The 18759-nt window shown below is 50.2% G+C and overlaps 1 protein-coding gene across 4 annotated transcripts in view; it reads left to right on the top strand.

Annotated features, from left to right (window-relative positions):
* Positions 1 to 18251, top strand: part of Gzl (godzilla E3 ubiquitin protein ligase) — a 76464-nt gene extending 58213 nt beyond the window's left edge. For 3 of the 4 annotated variants that reach the window (XM_077700886.1, XM_077700883.1, XM_077700884.1), the window contains 2 exons: positions 7956 to 8148; positions 16179 to 18251. In XM_077700886.1, coding sequence (XP_077557012.1) covers positions 7956 to 8148; positions 16179 to 16621 — 636 coding nt within the window. In that variant the 3' untranslated portion in view covers positions 16622 to 18251. The remainder of the gene's footprint in view (positions 1 to 7955; positions 8149 to 16178) is intronic. The other variant, XM_077700885.1, reaches the window with a different exon arrangement.
* The last annotated feature ends 508 nt before the right edge of the window (positions 18252 to 18759 follow it).

The raw sequence follows: 18759 nt of genomic DNA, 5'->3' as shown, positions 1-18759 counted from the left end.
CCAACGCGCTCAGTGCGTATCGCCGATATTTTCCCTGGTTTATTTTACGCTATCAGCTGAGTTCCAGTCTATTCATTCTATCTGTTGTGGCTCTGAACAGTTACGTTAACGCAAGGATATGGTTTGAGATTGGTGCCAGATTACGGGAAGTTGGGCAGCTCGAAAAAAAGTTCATTGAAATGTGGGGCCTACGACTTCGGCGTGGTTTGTCCTTGAGTGCGAAACGCGGTGCGTGCGTCTATAATCGGGTTCGTGAAGTGAAATTTTTGGCTTGTTGTGCTGTTGTAAAATGTTGAGGTGTTGCTGTGCTTCGAAGCGCGATTGCGAGCCTCGGGGATGGAACGGTCAACACGAAAGTTGCGGGCTGTGCTGCGGCGCCGCGACCTCTTCAGGCAGCGCCCAATAGCTGCAGGACTACACGGTAGTGCACTGCACGGGCCCGGGCCGGTCCGCAAGCCCGAGCCCAGCCCGGCCCGTGGGCCGGGCTCGGGCCGGGTAGCACACATTTTCTCGGGCCCGGGCCGGGCTCGGGCTTGAACGAAAAATGTTTCGGGCCTGGCCGGCCCGAGCCGGCCCGAGCAGTGCCTGAGGCATGGCAGTGGTGTGACGCTAATTCTAAATTGTTGATAGCAAGATGTTTTCCCATTGATATTTAAGGTTAAGTGAAAGGAAAAAAAAGCGAAGTGCAATGTCACTATGGCGCCGTTAAAAAACATGATAAATAGACGATTCCGCTCAGAAAGCCTTCACATATAATTATAAAACAGACAGTCTGGGCCCTATCAGCATAGTAGGAGAGAGCAGGCCAGACGAGGGCACTCCAGACACGCAATACAACATGACTGTCTTTTATTTCTGCTTTTTGAACTAAAACAAACAGAACAAAGGCGACATAGACTTCGCACTGTCTACTGTTGCCACCTCCGTGGTAGCGAGCGGCTCCTCGGTCACGACGTGTAGCCCTGCATTCCAAGCGCCGGGGCCTCCAAAAGAAGCGGGAGACTGAAGAATGGGAGTACAGCTCTTTATTTTGAGTGCACACGTCGAATACGCTGCTGTGTACAGGATGGGGGTTGGTGGAATAGGCACGAGAGAGGAGACGTGGGGAGAAGCAGTCATTCACAAAACAACACAAACACACCCCCTGAGGCTGGGAGCCGTAAAGATTCCGTCGCCGGGGTCCGCCTCACAGAAGTTCCACGAAGGGTCGCGCGGCCCGCGTCGTCGCTTTGTCTCGTATGGTTGCCGGAACACCCCCCCCCCCCCCCCCCCCCCCCCCCCCCCCGGTGGTGGCGCGCTGGCTCGAAGTCGTCGTCAAACAAAATAAATGGGTCAGTCACAGCGCACATGCGCGGCCGCAGCATCGTCGGAAGGCTACGGGTCCCTGGAGGGCGAAACCAAACCCTACTGAAGCAGTTCCTCCACTTCGGAAAGCAAGCTGTCACCCAAAAATGCCAAGGCAAGGCAGACAAGATTTGTTGCCATCAGCTGCTGCCTTCAAGGTCGGCACATCCCCATTCTTTTGCCGAAAGTAGGAACGCCGGATGCCCACATGTTTTCGTATGGGCGGTAGTCACAACCGTGCATAGTTTCGGGTACCAATTTTCGAAGCAGAGCCAATGTATCGGATAAAAAGTTTTAAAACCATGATTCAAGGCAGAAAAGAAAACAAACGCAGACAAAATAATGCTGCCTTCATCACTGAAGGGAAAGACAGAAATGAAGTCATGAAAGCGGACACGTCATCTGCTCAAATTTTAGGCGCGTTCGTGTATGGACCCGAATTGAACCTGTGGCGCAATCTCCGAGTTCCTTTAGCAACAGATAGTAAAAGCAAAATGCTGTCAAATATTCCAGCAGTAAATGTACGTAAACTTAGTCTGTTGAGTCAACACTAACAAAATCCTAATTATATTATTGTGAGTATTTCCCATTCATTGCTTTGATCAGCATTGCGCACTACTTTTCTCGTCGCAAGAAGCGCCCTATTACGCTCTCAAGCCTTGGCAGCCATATAAGTTTGAAATGGAGTTATATAATGGAAGGGAAGAAAACGGGTGGCACGCAGGGGCCGCAGGTCGGCTCCCAATGCGTGCCTCCACGTGGCGGCGGTGTTGGTATAGGCGCGCAACGACTTCGTGCTATATGAAACGCTGCAACGCGAACTTGAGAACTGCGACCGCTGCTACGATTATCGTCCTGTCTACCACGCCGGCTGTCTGCGCTTACCGCGCCTCTAGCTGAAGCTCCCTACTTCCCCTCAAGCTGCCGGCAGACCCGCTAAGTGGGCCTCGTCGAGCAAAAGTGCTTGATATGAGAGTTCCAGCCCACGGACCAGTGACAGGAAAAATAATGGCCGTTTATTCGGACACCCTCTATTGAACAGGGCCTCGGGCTCTTCGTCGTTCCGAGGGGCTTTCGTAGGCAGCCGCTTCCTTCGGCGCCCCGAAGACAATTCCGGTTCTCCCTTTCTTCTGTTTAGGGCTCGAGTCGCGCACACCGCCCCAGCAGCGCGGTTCTGAGAACCCGACTTTGGCTCCGGCTGAAGCTCGCTGCACCCGAATTCCACCGCCCTCGCTCATGGCCTTTCCCTAACAGCCGGAGGCACAGAGGGCGGTCAAAACAATTGCTTCTCTTCGGCCTTGCCTCCCCACGAGGTCGCTCTGAGGTGACAAGGGTAGGGAGTGCCGTATGTTTGGCAGGCGGCCCAGAGTTTTTAACGGTTGAAGAGGTTCACGAGTCGGAGAGAGTCCCGCACGCGACACACTGCGCCGCGCATTTCACGCCTTCGATTAGTTGAAGAGTTCTATACTGCCACTCGCTGCCCCAGTGGCTGCAATGGAAGGTAGTGCACCATCGGTGACGCCCGGCGAGCTTAAGCACGGCTTATCCTGCGGGAACTACAAGCTTGTGCAGAAGACGAACTCCAAGAGCTCTGTGTAGGAAAAATTTCTCACCGTCGTGGACTCCAGAACGTCAGTGCCCGAAGGACATGCTCAGTGTCGGTTGTGCAAATCTTTCTTCGTCTACGATTCTGCCATCTCAGTCGTCACAAGTGCAAGGTTTCATCGAACAGCGCAAGTATTTCTTCTTTTTCTCACTTCAATGCCCTAAACCTTCCGTGCCCATGGATGTAAAGGAGAAAGTGACAATCGCGTGTGCGCGCCTTTGTGCGAAAGACATGCGACCCTTTGATGCAGTCAGTGGCAGCGGCTTCAAGGCAGTTGCAGAGGAGCTGATTAAAATTGGTGCTAGATACGGCAACGTGAACGCTCAAGATATCCTGCCGCATCCCACAACCGTGTCGCGAAAAGTCGCCGAACTTGCCGGGGCTTTAAGAGACGACATCATGCCCGAGATCCAACTTGCGCTCAGTGAAAGCAGGTGCGCAATAACAACTGACATGTGGACAGATGATTTCAGGAAGATCGCCTACACGACAGCTACGGCGCATTATATCGATTCTAAGTGGAGCATGCACTGCCACGTTGTGTTCACGTGCGACTTTCCGAATGAACGCAAAACCGGGGACAACATTCGGAAGGAACTAGTACGAAGGTTCATGAAGCTGGGAGTGTGTGATGCCTCTTTGAAAAAAGCAACGTTCGTAACCAACCAAGGAGCAAACATCGTGTGCGCATTGCAGACCTATGACAGAATAGATTGTAGCGCACACGTGCTCAACACTGTTCTGCGAAACACGTTTGCTGAGGAATTTGTCGCCCATGAAGTTCCGTTGGTTAGCGAAACGGTACAGGCGACTAAAGCCGTCGTGACTTTTTTGAAGCAAAGTGACTTAGCCAGCCAGCTAAAGCAAACTGTCAGCCAAGAAGTCCCCACCAGGTGGAACTCAAAGGTATCCATGCTAAAGTCTGTCTGCTCCCAGTTCGAGGAGATAGAAGCTCTACTGGAGTCAAGGAATAATCCTAAATGGAAGGTGTCAACAAGTCAACACTCAAGGATTTGATTGAGTTCCTGCAACCCTTCAAAGATGCTAGCGACGCACTCGAGGAGGAAAAACGCCCAACACTTCCTTTGGTCGTGCTGTACGCTTCCGCGTTGAGGAAACATCTTGAAGCTGCTCCGGTGTCTGCAGTAGAGGCAGTAGAAATCGACAAACTAAAGGCCCGTGCTCGTCACTTCCTGAACACAAAGCTCAAAATTTCTCTCCTTCACAAGACCGCCACATTCCTCTGGCCTCAATTCCGCCAACTGCGCATGTTGCCCGAGGACGAGCGCCTTGAAGTGTACGCGCACGTCAGAGAGCTGCTTGCCCGTATCACTGAAGCAATGAGCCAAGGTGGGGAAGATGAAACGAACAATGACGTTCGAGAGCCCGCTTCGAAAAGAAGGTGCCTCGGTCTGTTTTTAGACTGGTGTGATGAGGAGGACGACAAGACACCTACAGATGAAATGGAGGAGTACCTGCATGGCAAGAAGGAGTACTCATGCTCAGGCGTGTCTGACCTCTGTGACTTTTGGAGAGAGCACGAGAAGGAATTCCCGAAACTGGCCCTTCTGTCCAAACGCATCCTGTGCATCCCTGCCACAAGTGCTAGCAGCGAGCGGAACTTCAGTGCAGCGGGCTACATTATGCAAGCAAGACGCACCTGCCTGAAGAAAGAGTCCATGGACAATTTATTGTTTCTGCACAAAAACATGTAGCAAGCAGCGAGAACTGGAAAGAAACGTGCAATATATGTCCAAGTGTTGCATAAATAAACAATCACTTTTCTCGGAATCATTTGAAAGAATCCTCGGTGTGCCTTGATTTCGAGGACTGTCGCAAGTGAAGTGCATATTTCACCGCTACTCACAAAAATACAGCTTCTAAGTCCCGATATTTAAGTTGTGCAAAAAGCGGTCAAAGTATAAAAATTTAAATCAGATGTAGTCCCCTTATGTTTACGCTTTTAGGTTAAAAACAGTAAACTTTTTCGGGCTCATGTTTTTAACCTTTTGGACTCTGGCTGATACTTAGAAAGTCTGGCGGGCACGGACTTATTTCATTAAATTCTACCGGGCTCGGGTCGGGCTCGGGCCAATATTTTAAATTTTTGTCGGGCTCGGGCCGGGCTCGGGCCGGGCTCGGGCTCTCGTTTTAAAAACTTGTCGGGCCCGGGCCGGGCCCGGGCAGGGCCCGAGCCGTGTCTCTACCGGGCCGGGTCGGGCCGGGCCTAGAAATTCCGGCCCGTGCAGTGCTCTACTACACGGTTGCCATAGAACGCGGCTATAACACTTGATGTATGCAAAGTGAAATTTAATGCGAAAATCCAGGTGGCTAAACATTAACGCTACTCGAATGACCATAGGGTGAACCTGCGCCTCGGAGACTGAAACGGGTAGGCTGGTTAGCTCGAAGCTGCTCAACTGTTGCCGTGACTACAGTCGTTCGTACAACACAGCCTGGGATTACAAAATAATAATTTTAGCATTAAAACAGCAAAAAAAAACGCCACAATTGCGGAGCCCTTAAATTTGATAAGAGTTTTAGCAGTCCGTCTGTTCCGTCGTGTACGTAGTTACCGTGCTCACCGGGACTCGTCTGGGCACTTGGGCATTCGTAGCCGTAGGGGGATTAGTTGCCCGCGCCTCCTCGCCCTTCCGCGCGCGCAGGCGCAGACCGGTCCGGTCTACCCGGTAACAAAGTAACTAACAGAACAGACGGACTGCTAAAACTTTCTAATGTTAACAGCAGTTTTGTTGTCAGTGTTGCGTGCAGGCGCAACAAAATATCACCAGTTAGGAAAAAGGTAGTGCAGTTAGTACTTTGTGATACTCTTAAAAACTCTTTCAGGTAAGGCTGTTGTATTCAAAACTGATTGAAATGTGCACTTGACCCTGCAAATTGCTGAAATAATGATTTTTTAAGCTCACAAGACGATGTATTAAATGTCCCTAACTGCTCCAAATCAAGATTCTTCTGCTCCAAAATCGAAATTTTGCTGCTCCTAAAACTGCTCCCAAATCTGTTTGGGCTGTCTCACCCCTGCCTAAGGTGACGTAATAAATGTCGTTCTTCTGCTTTAAATCAAGGTGGTTCTGCTCCAAAATCGAGATTTCGCTGCTCCAAAAACTGCTCCCAAATATGATTCAGCTGTCTCACCCCTGCTCTACAGTTGCAGTAGAAGTCTCCATCCGCACATTTATTGAAAGCTGTCATCAAATATACACTGCCATGGCAGGCGTGCTCCCTTGAGGCAGCTCAGCCACTCAGCTTCAGTGGCGGGGAAGGAACGTAAAAATGTGGTGTCAGTACTCCTTTAAGTCACCCGTATACCTGTTTTGTGTAGGCCTATGTAGCACTGATTTCGTGTAGGGGAAAGTGGCCAACCGCTGGTAATGAGTGCTATTCGGATAAGCGAAAGAATGAATATTTTGTACAGCAAAGCCAACATTTTGCCCCATTTCGGGAAGTTTTAGGGGCTTGGGCCGTGGGCTTCGTATCATGTAGTCATGGTACTAAAACACCGGGACGCTCGTTTTCCAACGCTGCGCGCTAGAACGCGCCGTGCTTCAAAGACACGAGACTTACAGCACACCTCTACCCCCCAAAGGGTTCATCTCCATGGGCAAAAACACCACTTGTACACTGCCCTGCCCAGGTGTTGGTGGAGATGGCCCGGGATCTTTTTGTTGGAAGAAAGGGAGTGGGCCTTGCAGGGGGCCTGCTTTGTCAGGTGGCAGTCTGGCTGGAATGAGGGGCTGCACTGAAAACTGCCTGCGTGCTCACCAGGCAAGCTCTGGGTACTCAGGTTCGGGTTGAGATAGTCTGCCATCAGAAGTTTCTGCTTAGAGCAGACGAGAGGACAGTTGCAAGCAATGCTGTCGTAGGTTTTCTGGCAGCTTGAACCTCCTGTTCGGTGTGGCCCTAGCCACTCTGCTCCTGAGATCTGCCAGCCAGGGTCCTCGAGTGCTTTACTGGTCACAGAACTTCTCTCCGTGACTGGCACGTTTACGAAGATTGGACGATAGTGCTGACTTGCCGGATTTGAAATTGCAGCTAAATCAGGGCAGGGCGACCAAATGCGGAGAGCCTCGCATGCCAAGACTGGGCAAACGTCACTGCAGCAAGCACGTCGGTTGGATGCCCTCTCAGCGACGGTGCACCGTCCCCATATGAAAGGAACGCCCAAGTTTGCTAGTGGTTTGTCAAAAGCATTGCTCGTGTTATGCTTAGCCGTCAGTTCATAGCCAGCTTTTTATAACCTCTGCAAGGGTTTGTCGAACCATTCAGCAACGTTGACTCCCATGAATGGTTAGAGTTGCGCTCATCTCGTGTCCTTGTTGGCAGTGTGATGCCAAGATGTGCCAGGGTATCTGGTGGCAGCACTGCAGGTGTGTGCTTTTTGGGGTGCAGCCCTTTGGCATCCGTTGGGGGGCTGAGGCGCGTCGCCGTCGTTGTGACCGAGCGAACGATGGGAAGACTGATGAGTGAAAGAAGCAAAGGAGGAGAGTGGTGAGCAATTGTGAGGGTTTGCCGTGGCGACGGGAGTGCTCTCCGAAAGTGTGCGGTGGTGGGGGGGGGGGGCAGTGTGCTGTGCCTGCACGAGACGCTCGCCTGCGCGATGCTTGGCGAAAACGTAAGGGAGGCGTGCGTGTGGGAATGGTGCGCGTTCGCTTCCTAAAGCGCTGGTCGCGGTGCCTTCCCGAGACGCAGAGGCTCACCATCGTTGCGGTTGACTAAACGAGCTGCCCGATCGGAGGCTGAGCAATGAGCGAAGCAACCGGTGCTTGTGCTTTGTCAGCCGGTGCAGATAAAAGTTCTGTGACCATAGAGATATGTCTTTGTGAGACCCTTTGCCTCAACGTATTTTGCGCACTCAAAGCAGTGGCCAACTTTTGCATTGCGGAGTATCGTAATCCTGCTGCCCCTGGCCTAGTAGAGGCCGGCCAGGGTGGTAAGTGACCCTGGCCGTGTGCGCGTGTGCGTGCCTGCTGCGACTGTACGGCAGCTGCACCTGGTGCCCCAGGGCCTGCGCTGCTTCATGGACTGGCGCAAGAAGCGCAAGTCCCGGCTGTCCCGCAAGCACCTGCGGCAGCTGGCCACCACCAAGTACAAGAAGGGGGACGCCTACGAGACGTGCGCCATCTGCATCGAGGACTACGCCGAGGGGGACAAGCTGCGCATCCTGCCCTGCTCACACGGTAGGCAGGCCACTCTGGTTGCCGCTTCCAGAGGGTGCGCATGCTCACCCTCTCTCTGCCCTGCCGCTGCGGCTGGCTGACAGCAGTCCGGCTCACTTGGTTGGGCTCTGGGCTTTTTCTGTTGAGAGGTTTCAGCGGCATGGCTTTGCTGCGGGTAAACTAACTGCGCCAGTTGCCTCTGCCAGTAAGATAACTATTTGCAGTTAAAACTAGCAGAAAGCGACATCGTTTTTTTTTTTTTTTTTTCAGAAAATGATGAAAATCGAACTTAGGTGGAGTTTTTTGCCAGAGTTCTGAAAACCGGCAGGTTTGGAAAAATTCGGGTAAACTAACTGCGCTAGTTGCCTCTGCCAGTAAAATAACTATTTGCAGTTAAAACTAGCAGAAAGCGACATCGTTTTTTTTTTTTTTTTTTTTTTCTTCAAAAATTGCTGAAAATCGAACTTAGGTGGAGTTTTTTGCCATAGTTTTGAAAACCGGCAGGTTGGAAAAAATTCAAATAGGGTCTTTGTTGTTATCAGTAACCCTACATATTCCAGGAATGTAAAAAGGACCATGAAAATAAAGTAGCGCTAGTTGCCTCTGCCAGTAAAATAACTATTTGCAGTTAAAACTAGCAGAAAGCGACATCGTTTTTTTTTTTTTTCTTCAAAAATTGCTGAAAATCGAACTTAGGTGGAGTTTTTTGCCATAGTTTTGAAAACCGGCAGGTTGGAAAAAATTCAAATAGGGTCTTTGTTGTTATCAGTAATCCTACATATTCCAGGAATGTAAAAAGGACCATGAAAATAAAGTACAAACTTGTTTAATTGAAAGAACTGGCTTTCAGTAGCTCACTCAATGTTGATTGTGACCTGCAAAAGGCCTTACCAAAAAAAATAAAAAGGTACAGAATATGTAAATAGTGCTTTCACTGCTCACGCTACATGTCAGCACTGATGCAGTAGGGTAAAACTAAAAACAGGCTAACTGCATGTCAGCATTCGAGTGCTGGGGTCAAATGAAACCAGAGTGCACAGTCGTGTTTTTTGCTGGTGGCTTTGGCTGTTGACCAGCAATCGCACCAAGCCCCTCCCTTCCCGTGACATCATAAGGGCTAGGCGGGAAGTGGCTGGTGAGTTGGCCCTGCTTTGTCTGTCTGCAGTTTGTCTTCGTGTTCCTTTTAACAAAGAGGCACAGCAGGGACTGGAATTCACGTCGCGTTGTTTCCCCCCCAGGAATGCACAGGGAGTAACCCCTCATTTTTTGAGTCGCGAAGGAAACTTTTCTCCACGGTGTGTCATGTGCGCTGTTTGTGTATGCGCCTGCTGTGCCCGGCAAGGCTGCCCGTGCGTGCTCTTTGTCTTGTTCTTTTCATCAGTCCTGGTTCTGTGTGTTTAGTGGGTCATCGGTTGTGGCCAAGGAGGTTGTATAAAGCTTCTGGAGTGGAGGCCGCCAATAGCGGGCAACGCGGGGGGGTGAAGCCGGGTGAACCGGTCGGCGGCCATATTGCCGTGGGCAGAAAAGGTGCAGAGCCGGCAGGAACGCTGAAGTGCGGTCGTGTTTTTTTGCCTTTACAAGGGAGAACACGATGGGTAAGCTGGTTTTTCGATTGCAATACTTGAGGGCAGCCTGAATTTCGCCTTACGCGGAAGGTATTGACGTAAGAGCAGCGAGTTCGCGTGTGTATATCTTACGGTGGTGAACAGCTGTCACCGCGGGAAAACGTGTAGCGCTTGGCTAAAAACACCCCCCCTGCTTTTTTTTCAATAAATGTTTATTCTGTATATCTAAGGCTATAGGCCGCCCCCCATAACATTAAAATTACCTCATGTTGCACGCCACGGCAAGAGATGCCGCGTTATAAGTTTACTGTTGGCCGTGATTTCACGCTGATACTGCAGGACGTGCGACAGCGCGATTATTTGATGCTTGTTTCTTTTAGTGGCATTGCTGGGAATAAGGAATGCTTATTCATTAATGATTAATGAATAATAACGCAGCTCTCACACCCAAGCAAGCCCTGTAGACATTACTATTGGCCGTGATTTCACGCTGATACTGCAGGACATGCGACAGCGCGATTATTTGACGCTTGTTTCTTTTAGCGGCATTGCTGGGAATAAGGAACGCTTATTCATTAATGATTAATGAATAACGCAGCTCTCACACCCAAGCAAGCCCTGTAGACGTAGTTTAGCGGTTCGAATGGTTTTTAGGCAGTACTGCAAGAAATCGTATGCATCAGGATATTGCAATCTTTATATGTACTGCACATGCACGCTTTCAGGTTTAAACAACATGCCCAGTTTTTCCCTTGCCGAAGAAGACCAAATTAAGCACGAGCTTTTGATTTATTTATTTATTGATTGATTGATGGATGGATTGAATGATTAATTAATTGATTGATTGATTGTGGGGTTTAACGCACTGACGCAACGCAGGCGATGAGGTGCGCTGTAGTGGAGGGCTCCGGATTAATTTTGACCACGTGGGGATATTTAACGTGTGCCGAAATCTCGTACACACAAGCTTTTTCACTTTTTGCCTGCATCAGAAAAGCCGCCGCCACGGCCTGGAATCGAACTCGCACTCTAGGGATGAGCAGCACAATGCCTTAGCCACTGAGCCACCGCGGCGGGTCTATTTCCAGCTTTTCAATCGTATATTGCAAAATGGATTAGGCACACACTGAAGCTCATTAAAGCAGGTTTTTTTTTATTTCGTGTGCACTTTACAGAAAGCATGATCACCAGACGTACATGTCTCACTCGCATTGACTTTCTTTATTTTTCAAATCCAGAAGGTTACTTAATTGAATGCACGACTACATTAACCGGGCATAATCGCACGATAGTAGCGTGCTATTGATAAGAAAACTACCCTCGGGAGGTTATTCAATCACATTCACAAACGAACCGCGCACGTTTGTACGGGAGCAGCGTGCTATTGATAAGAAAATCACGCGGACAAAGAACACGGGAGGGCATTGCGGTGCATCAAAGACTTCTACGAAACAGCGCTAACAAGAAGCGTCGGAGTATTCAGGTAGGGCCGAATGCAAATGAAATATAGTGTGCCTTGATTTTTCACGGTAACTGTCTGAGCAATACTCTGCATTTAAGTTAGTGCCCGAAAAACAATTTGCGGCCCACGTATTTACAAACATGTGATTTCGCGCAGTGAAGCGGCTACAGGACCACCACTACTACGAGCGAAAACATTCGCATATCTGCATAAACAAGTGCGGATACGGTATTGAGGAACTAGACCCGCGCCATGGCTCTGCTGAGAACACCTCTTTTATCCTCCTTCTCTTTACTATCTAATGATGATGATCTGTACATTGGCAAGGGGTCTTCTTCCTTTTCCGCAACATCCTCCCGCCCGCGACAGTGATGCATCTACGGATAAAAGGGACTTGAGTAGAAAAAACATGCCAAAAAATAAAACAGTGGTCAGTTCAGCAGCCTTGTTTGAATCCGTCTAGCCGTTCGGTGACCGTTCGTCACCAGCTTAGTTTTCCATCGGTGCTTTGCCGTCCGATGCTGCTTTCTAATGACGGTCTTAGTTAGGATCGGCGATGAACGTACATCAGCACTCTGTTGTGTTGCAGGGAAGAAAATTCGGGCTGTCTCGCGACCAGCTCGGCGATGAACGTACATCAGCACTCTGTTGTGTTGCAGGGAAGAAAATTCGGGCTGTCTCGCGCCCAGCTGGTTGTTCACATCGTCTTGGTCGGGATCGCACTTTCCTCGACCGAATCTCCTTTGTCTGAACACGCCTTGTAAAGGTGGAGGAACTAGTTGTACTCCGCCTGACGGAATTGGGTCGTAGCTTAGGCGAATGTCCACAAACTCTGCGTCTTGTCTTTAGTGTGGCAGTCCTTGTCCTTTTGCTGGGCTTGACCCGAATTCTTCGCTTCTTGCGCCGGTTCATGTCGGTGTTCATGGCATCAGTGTTCGTGATCAGATGCATTGAAACAACGGGTTTCTGATGATCGGGATGGGACTCTGGAGGTTGTGTTAAGCGTTCTTCACTCTGTACAGAATCCATCCGTGATCCCAGCGTAGCATTTGTGGACGCGCTCAAGGGTTTTACTGGCAGTGGGATGATTTCCGCCGTTGCCGTATTCGTTGTGAGTAATGGGTCTTCGCACTCAGATACTTCATTACGGGAAGCTGTAGAGGTAATCAACGACCTACATGATGTTTGGACGGGTGCGACTTGAGTGGGTTCCAAATTCGTGACGCACTGCGTGATTATCTTTTTCCGCATCAAGCTCATCTTCGATATCTTATCAGTGAGCAGCCACTTCGCACTGAAAATCATATAAGTACTTGTCAGATTCTTCGTAATCCTTTTCGTAATCCTCGATATCTAGGAGGTCTCGTATCTGTCTGTCAAGATTATTTATGTTTTCAAGCACTTCTGTAAGCGATTCGAGGAGGATTTTAAGCATACTAATTCTCGGAGTTGGTGATTCTACAAGGTTGTCTGTTGTTCTGACGAGTTCGGTTATCTTAGCACGGAGAGTGTCCCTCAGCTCTTTCAGTTCACTCACGGCCTCCCTGTGCTCAGTAGGCTGAAGGTCCACAGGGAGGGTCTTCTGTGTACGGTGCTGCTGCTGGACACTTCCGGGTTCCAAGTGGTCGGTGCGGTGCGTCGAGCAGCCAGCCATGGGGTGCGCCGTTCGAGGGCAAGGCCCACGGGATCAGGACATCAAACTGGTTTCCCGGGCCTCGCGTGCCTCGAAGTCGCTGTGCGCCGTCATCTCGTGTCCACCAGGCCGTTCCTCCCGGGTTTCACGGCACCAAAAATATTGAGGAACTAGACCCGCGCCATGGCTCTGCTGAGAACACCTCTTTTATCCTCCTTCTCTTTACTATCTAATGATGATGATCTGTACATTGGCAAGGGGTCTTCTTCCTTTTCAGCAACATACGGTATGCTCAGTAAGCGGACGGCAGATGCTACGGCGAATTTTCCCTTTACATCACGCACAAACGGCGGGCAAGTGTGCACTTATAGCGTTATAATTAGGGGTGTGCGAATATTCGAAACTTCGAATATTCGATTCGAATTTTTTGGTATTCGATTCGATTCGAACGACACTTTTATTGTTCGAGATATTCGAACCACCCAAAACTAAAAAAAAAAAAAAAAATTCAGAGCGTGTCTGTATCGGTGTTTATTTACAGTGGCCTCTCGATGATACGATTCTGGGAGTGCGAATTTCGGGATGATACAAATTTTCGAAAAGTCCCGGCTAAATTGCATCGTTTGCAATGGGAAAAATTTCGGCTGTTACGAACGGACCTGCGCGGCCCGGCGGAAGATACGAACGAGCCGGCGAGGCACCCGACTGCCGAACGAGCAAGTGACTGCTCTCGCTCCCCTGTTTGTCACTCTTTCTACAGAAACGGCCGGGCTGTTGTTCTCTGCTCGCGAAAACGCTCTGCGCACGCCCAACGCGCTGACACCGCCGCGAAACCACCCCCACGCTGCGCGCGGCGCGGCCGGCGGCGTCAACATGGCGTCGGCTCCAGCCGCGAAGTGGCGCGGGCGCTCGTGCGACCGCTTCTAACCGCTCTTTAAAATGCAGCTCAAGGGAGACACGAAGTTGCTTGTGCGGTAAAGGAGCTGATAATGCATGCGAAAACGGTACTATAAAACATCATCCGCGCCGCTAGTGAAAGCGCCCATAAAATATTTGCCGGGGTGCTAAGCCTAACCATCTCCGGCGGAGCTAAGCCGGCTGTCTCTATCTCATCGCAAGTAGTCAGGCTCCTCCATTCTGCCGCGCGCGTCGTGCGTCATTTTCTGACCGAGGTAGGCGCTACCGCGGGCGCGAAATCGTCGATGTGGGCGTGAAAATACAGCGCTCGCAGAGCCGAGGCGAGCGAATCGCGTGCAAAAACGCACCATGCGGTTCACGCTTGGCTGTTGCGGCGTGTAGCGAGCTTGGGCACAGCGAGTGAGGAGACGAGCGCGAAGCTTTACTGGCTTTACGTGCTCCGGAAAGGACTGCTTTGCGACATGGGGGTTAAAAAAAAGCAGAAAAAATCACGAATTTCTTCACGCGAAAGTAGGAAAAGAAATAAACGAAAACTTTTTTCAGCGCTAAATTTTTTGGTCTGTGTTGGTTCATACGAATTTCGGATGATACGAATATTTTTCGCAGTCCTGCGAGAATAGTATCATCAAGATTTTACTGTATCAGCGCGCGGCAATGTGCACGGGCTCGGGCATGGCAGCTACTAGTGTCTCAAGTGAGCGGCTGTTCTCGGTATCTGGTAAAGTGGTGACGAGCAGGAGGTTGTCACTGCTCCCCGAACATGTCGAGCAGTTAACCTTTCTCCATGTTAACATTTAAGTGAGTGCAGACCTTAACCTGTTGAGTGCAATGGTATTGCATAGTGTCTCAAGTGAGCGGCTGTTCTCGGTATCTGGTAAAGTGGTGACGAGCAGGAGGTTGTCACTGCTCCCCGAACATGTCGAGCAGTTAACCTTTCTCCATGTTAACATTTAAGTGAGTGCAGACCTTAACCTGTTGAGTGCAATGGTATTGCGTAATTCCTAATTTTACTTTGTGTGATTTGTTGTGCAATAAAGTTGCAGTTTTTGTGTCTCTAGATGGTGAAAACATTAATTTTACAAAAAACAATAAGTATTCGTATTCGAAAAATATTCGAAAAATATTCGATTCGATTCGAACTTTGTTTTTATTATTCGAATTCGCTTCGAAATTAAAAAATTGGTATTCGCACACCCCTAGTTATAATACTAGTAATGCCCTCGAGACCCAAAACAAACAGAGACCCTCAGTACTTACATCCCCGACGTCTTCGATGCGCGATTAGCGCAGCCGAACGCAACGCACGAGCAGACCATTTCTGCTTTGTACGCCTTTGGAGCATCCATCCGCGGCGAACGACGATCAAACGAACACGAATTCTGCTCTTTGGCCAGAGAGAGCTTGGAACAACGACACATGGGGCAGAAAAAAATTTCATTGGGTCTTGTGTTTATTTTAGTTGTTTGCGCCCAGGAATGTAAATAATTAGCAGATGTGTGCGGCCACCGGCGCACGCACAAGAGACGTGTGTAGCGCTTAACTAGAAACACGAAGAGGGGAGCATAACCAAAACCACATGCGTTGAAATGAAAGCGCACAAGAAAAGGTCGGTGCGCTTGAAGCTAGCCGCATGAGAGAATCGACTTGCAAAACAAAACAAAACAAAAAAAGAACCGAAGCAAAAATATAGCGGCGCAAAAACAAGTACATGATGTGACTGGTGCAATGCGTCTGCTACGACGGAACGACTTTATTTATTTATTTCCAATACTGTTAGCCCTTGCGGGCTGTTACAGAGGTGGGAGGAAAATAATTTTCCACAAACATGTAACACCAGTTCCGCGATAGACAAGCAACGCATTCAGAGAACACACAATGACAGCTTACGCTCAAATAATTCAGTCGTGGGTGTGCCAATAAATACATCTGCATCAAGGTTGTTCCACTCAACTATAGTTTTTACAAGAAAAGAAAATTTGAAGACATCAATGCGTGGCACATACGGCATCACAGCATGAGAGTGACCTGTTCGTGGCGACACTCGCCCTGGGGGCTACAAGTATAGCCTGGAATCCAAGTTGAATTTATTATTATTCAGTTGGTACAGGAATTTCAGCCTAGCTATTTTTCTGCGCGCTGAGAGTTCGGGCAAACCGGCACGAGGTAATGCAGATACAGACTGCGTTCTTCGGTGCGCACTGAAGATAAACCTTGCGGCTAGCCTTTGAATCCGTTTCAATTTGTTTATCAAACCCACTTTGTGCGGATCCCACACTAAACTAGCGTACTCCAGTGTCGGCCGTATAATTGATTGGTACGACTTTTCTGCCCACGGCATGATGGCGGCTGTTGGCGTCAGTTTTCGAGCGCCATCTCCACTGCAGAAGTTTTACGCAACCTCCTTGGTTGTGGCCTGCCAGGGCCCCTGGGGACGACAGTGCTGAATGAGCCCCCCCCCCCCTGGTCGTTTCAGCGTACCACTGCAAGTGCATCGACACGTGGCTGCTGCACAACAAGCGGACGTGCCCCATCTGCAAGCGCAAGGTGGTCCTGCCCGGCATGGAGCCCAGCCCGGACTCGGACGCCGAGGAGGAGGACGGGGCCACCGAGCGGACCCCGCTGCTGGCGGCAGCGGCCGCCGCTGGCGGGGCCGGCGGGGGCGGGGGCACCTTTGCCGTGCCCTCCTCGGCCAGCTCCCCGAGCCAGCCCATTGTGCATGCGGCCAGCTTCCACCGCGAGGACAGTGGCGCTGCGGTGCCCACAGCCAGCAGCTCGTGCCCAACGCACGTGAGCACGGCGCACTCGCTCAACAGGGACGCCGACACCAGCAGCGTGAGCAGCGGCACCGACGACGACGTCCAGGTCAGGTCGGCCAGGGGCACGCAGCGCGACGGCCAGCGCCACCTGCGCTTGTAGCGCCCACGGGCTTTGGTGTCGCCCTTGCCCTGCGGATGCAGACTGGACCGGGGTTGTGCAGCTCGCTTGGGTCACATGGAGAGACTCCTTCGTTGTGGCTTAGGGACACCAGTGCAAACTGCAGCCCTGGCCTTTCTGCCAGGGCGCAGGCTGTCCTCAATGAGTCTCTACCGACCACCTGCCCAAAAGGGGTGTGCATTTCCCGTGGATGCGAGGGAGGCCGGTATTTGCCCGCAATGCTGACGTACCTTGCACACTGTGCTGGCCATTTCCAAATGTTGTTGAAGCATCTCAGGCTAATAAAGTCTATTCGAGCCTGGGTATCTTGGCTGTCAGCTTACAGCATGCTGCGATCTGTAACAACTTCTACAAATGTAGAATAGAGAGATTTTTTATGTAAGGTGTACACATTGTATTCATTATGTTTTGAGTGACTGAGTTTCTTAACATCTTGGTCCTGACTCGATCAACAGTGTGGTTTCGAAAAGACGCTTATCCTCTGGTGACATTCTATGTATAATTGTCATTCATTTTCTTGCACTGTGTTGCAGCTGATCGCTTTGAGGTTATGGGGTAGTATTACATGAGTGATCTTATCATAGCCTGCATTACATATTTTGTTCATGTGTTGTGGGCAGAGACGTGTGCATTGAGCCAATCCTGTGATGCCTTTTTAGTATATCACTAATATATAATGCCAGCAGATTTGATGCAGTCAAGTGATTAAGAAGCTCTTCTGCCCTATATTTATCCCATCTTAGCCAACAGAACTTCACACCAACCTTTTTTCCACCAAACGCATGTTAGTTATGTCTTCTACGTTATTTGCTTGTTATGCTTAGCAATAGCTGCAAATGCTTGTACATGAATAACTGCAATTTGTTTGAACTCCGTAGCAACTATTTCCAGAAATGGTGGTAACATTTGTCGGGTTACTGTGAAACGAAGTTAATCAGCCAAGAAAGTCGCCTAATGTGCAGGTGGGCAATGTGCCGTTGTTGAATGCACTGCTGTGGCCTTCAAAACCACAGCCTTGTTATTGCTCGAGCGGTAGTGTCACGAGTGTCCTTTTTACAAGCCATTTTAGCCATCGTACGTGTGCCACCGAGTGTGTGTGTGCATGTGCGGTCTGTACTGTTACTCATCACAGCTACTTCCAGCCTTAGCAAAATGTCCGCAGCAGCAGCACCTGGTGGTCAAGCCACACAGTGGGGGTGTGGGCCGCCAGATGTCGCTGCAACGGCAACTTCACAGATTACTGCCAGTGCTCAACTGACTTCTTGCTCGTTTCTGTTCTCCGTTTCGAGGTGGCATTGTTTGGAGCAGTTATGTTCTTACTGTGGCCTTGCCCAGCTGCATCCGCGTCTCTCTCCGGGAGTCGTGGACAATGGTGCTGTGTGTGTGTGTGTGCGTGGCTCCTCCTCCCCATTTGTGGTGCTCCCCCCGGCACTAGTCAGTGTTCCCTCTGACAGGCCCTAGGTAGAAGTAGTGCCGATGCAATGATGGGGCAGGCTCTTTGTCTCGCAGCAATGCATTGTATTTTGCTTTGAGAGTACGTTCCCATAGCTTGGAATGGCGACGAGCAGCACTTGGGTTTTCCCGGGAGGATGAAAATAAATGTTTAAATTATTTTGTGTCTGTCGTCAGAATCTGGAAAAAGAAGAAGAAATACACAAGGTGAGTGATTAGTCGCTGTCACGGAACAAGAACAAGACAGGAGGGGAAACGGCGCTTCTTTGGGCGTCCAGATAATGTCACAAGCGCTTCTCGGCCAAGCTTACGCGCCCGGCCACGGCTGGTGTTTCACTGAGCAGCCCTGGAATGGATGGTGGCTGCTATCGTTTCGCCCCTCGGACGCTGCGACCCTCTCCTTTGCCGTCACAGCTACGAAGCTTTGTGGTCCACGTTGGTCGGATCACTAGCCGCAGTGGGACGTTTCCCCTCCTCTACATTCTTGCTCCGTGGTGGCTGTGCATGGTTGCAACCCCTGTTATATTGAGTGGCTGCTTCAACGGAAAATTAGGCCTAACACAATTATGAAATCAGCATTCTCTGATTTACGTGGTACATGGAGGAAATGAAACAAACATCGCATCACTAGGTCGTATGTGGCCTTGCGGCACGTAGCAAGGCGTGCC

This window comes from Haemaphysalis longicornis, unplaced genomic scaffold (genome assembly GCF_048455015.1).
Source record: "Haemaphysalis longicornis isolate Haplotype H1 unplaced genomic scaffold, Haemaphysalis longicornis Haplotype H1 scaffold_2, whole genome shotgun sequence".
NCBI lineage: Eukaryota > Metazoa > Arthropoda > Arachnida > Ixodida > Ixodidae > Haemaphysalis > Haemaphysalis longicornis.
This window is presented reverse-complemented; position numbering and strand designations above follow the sequence as displayed.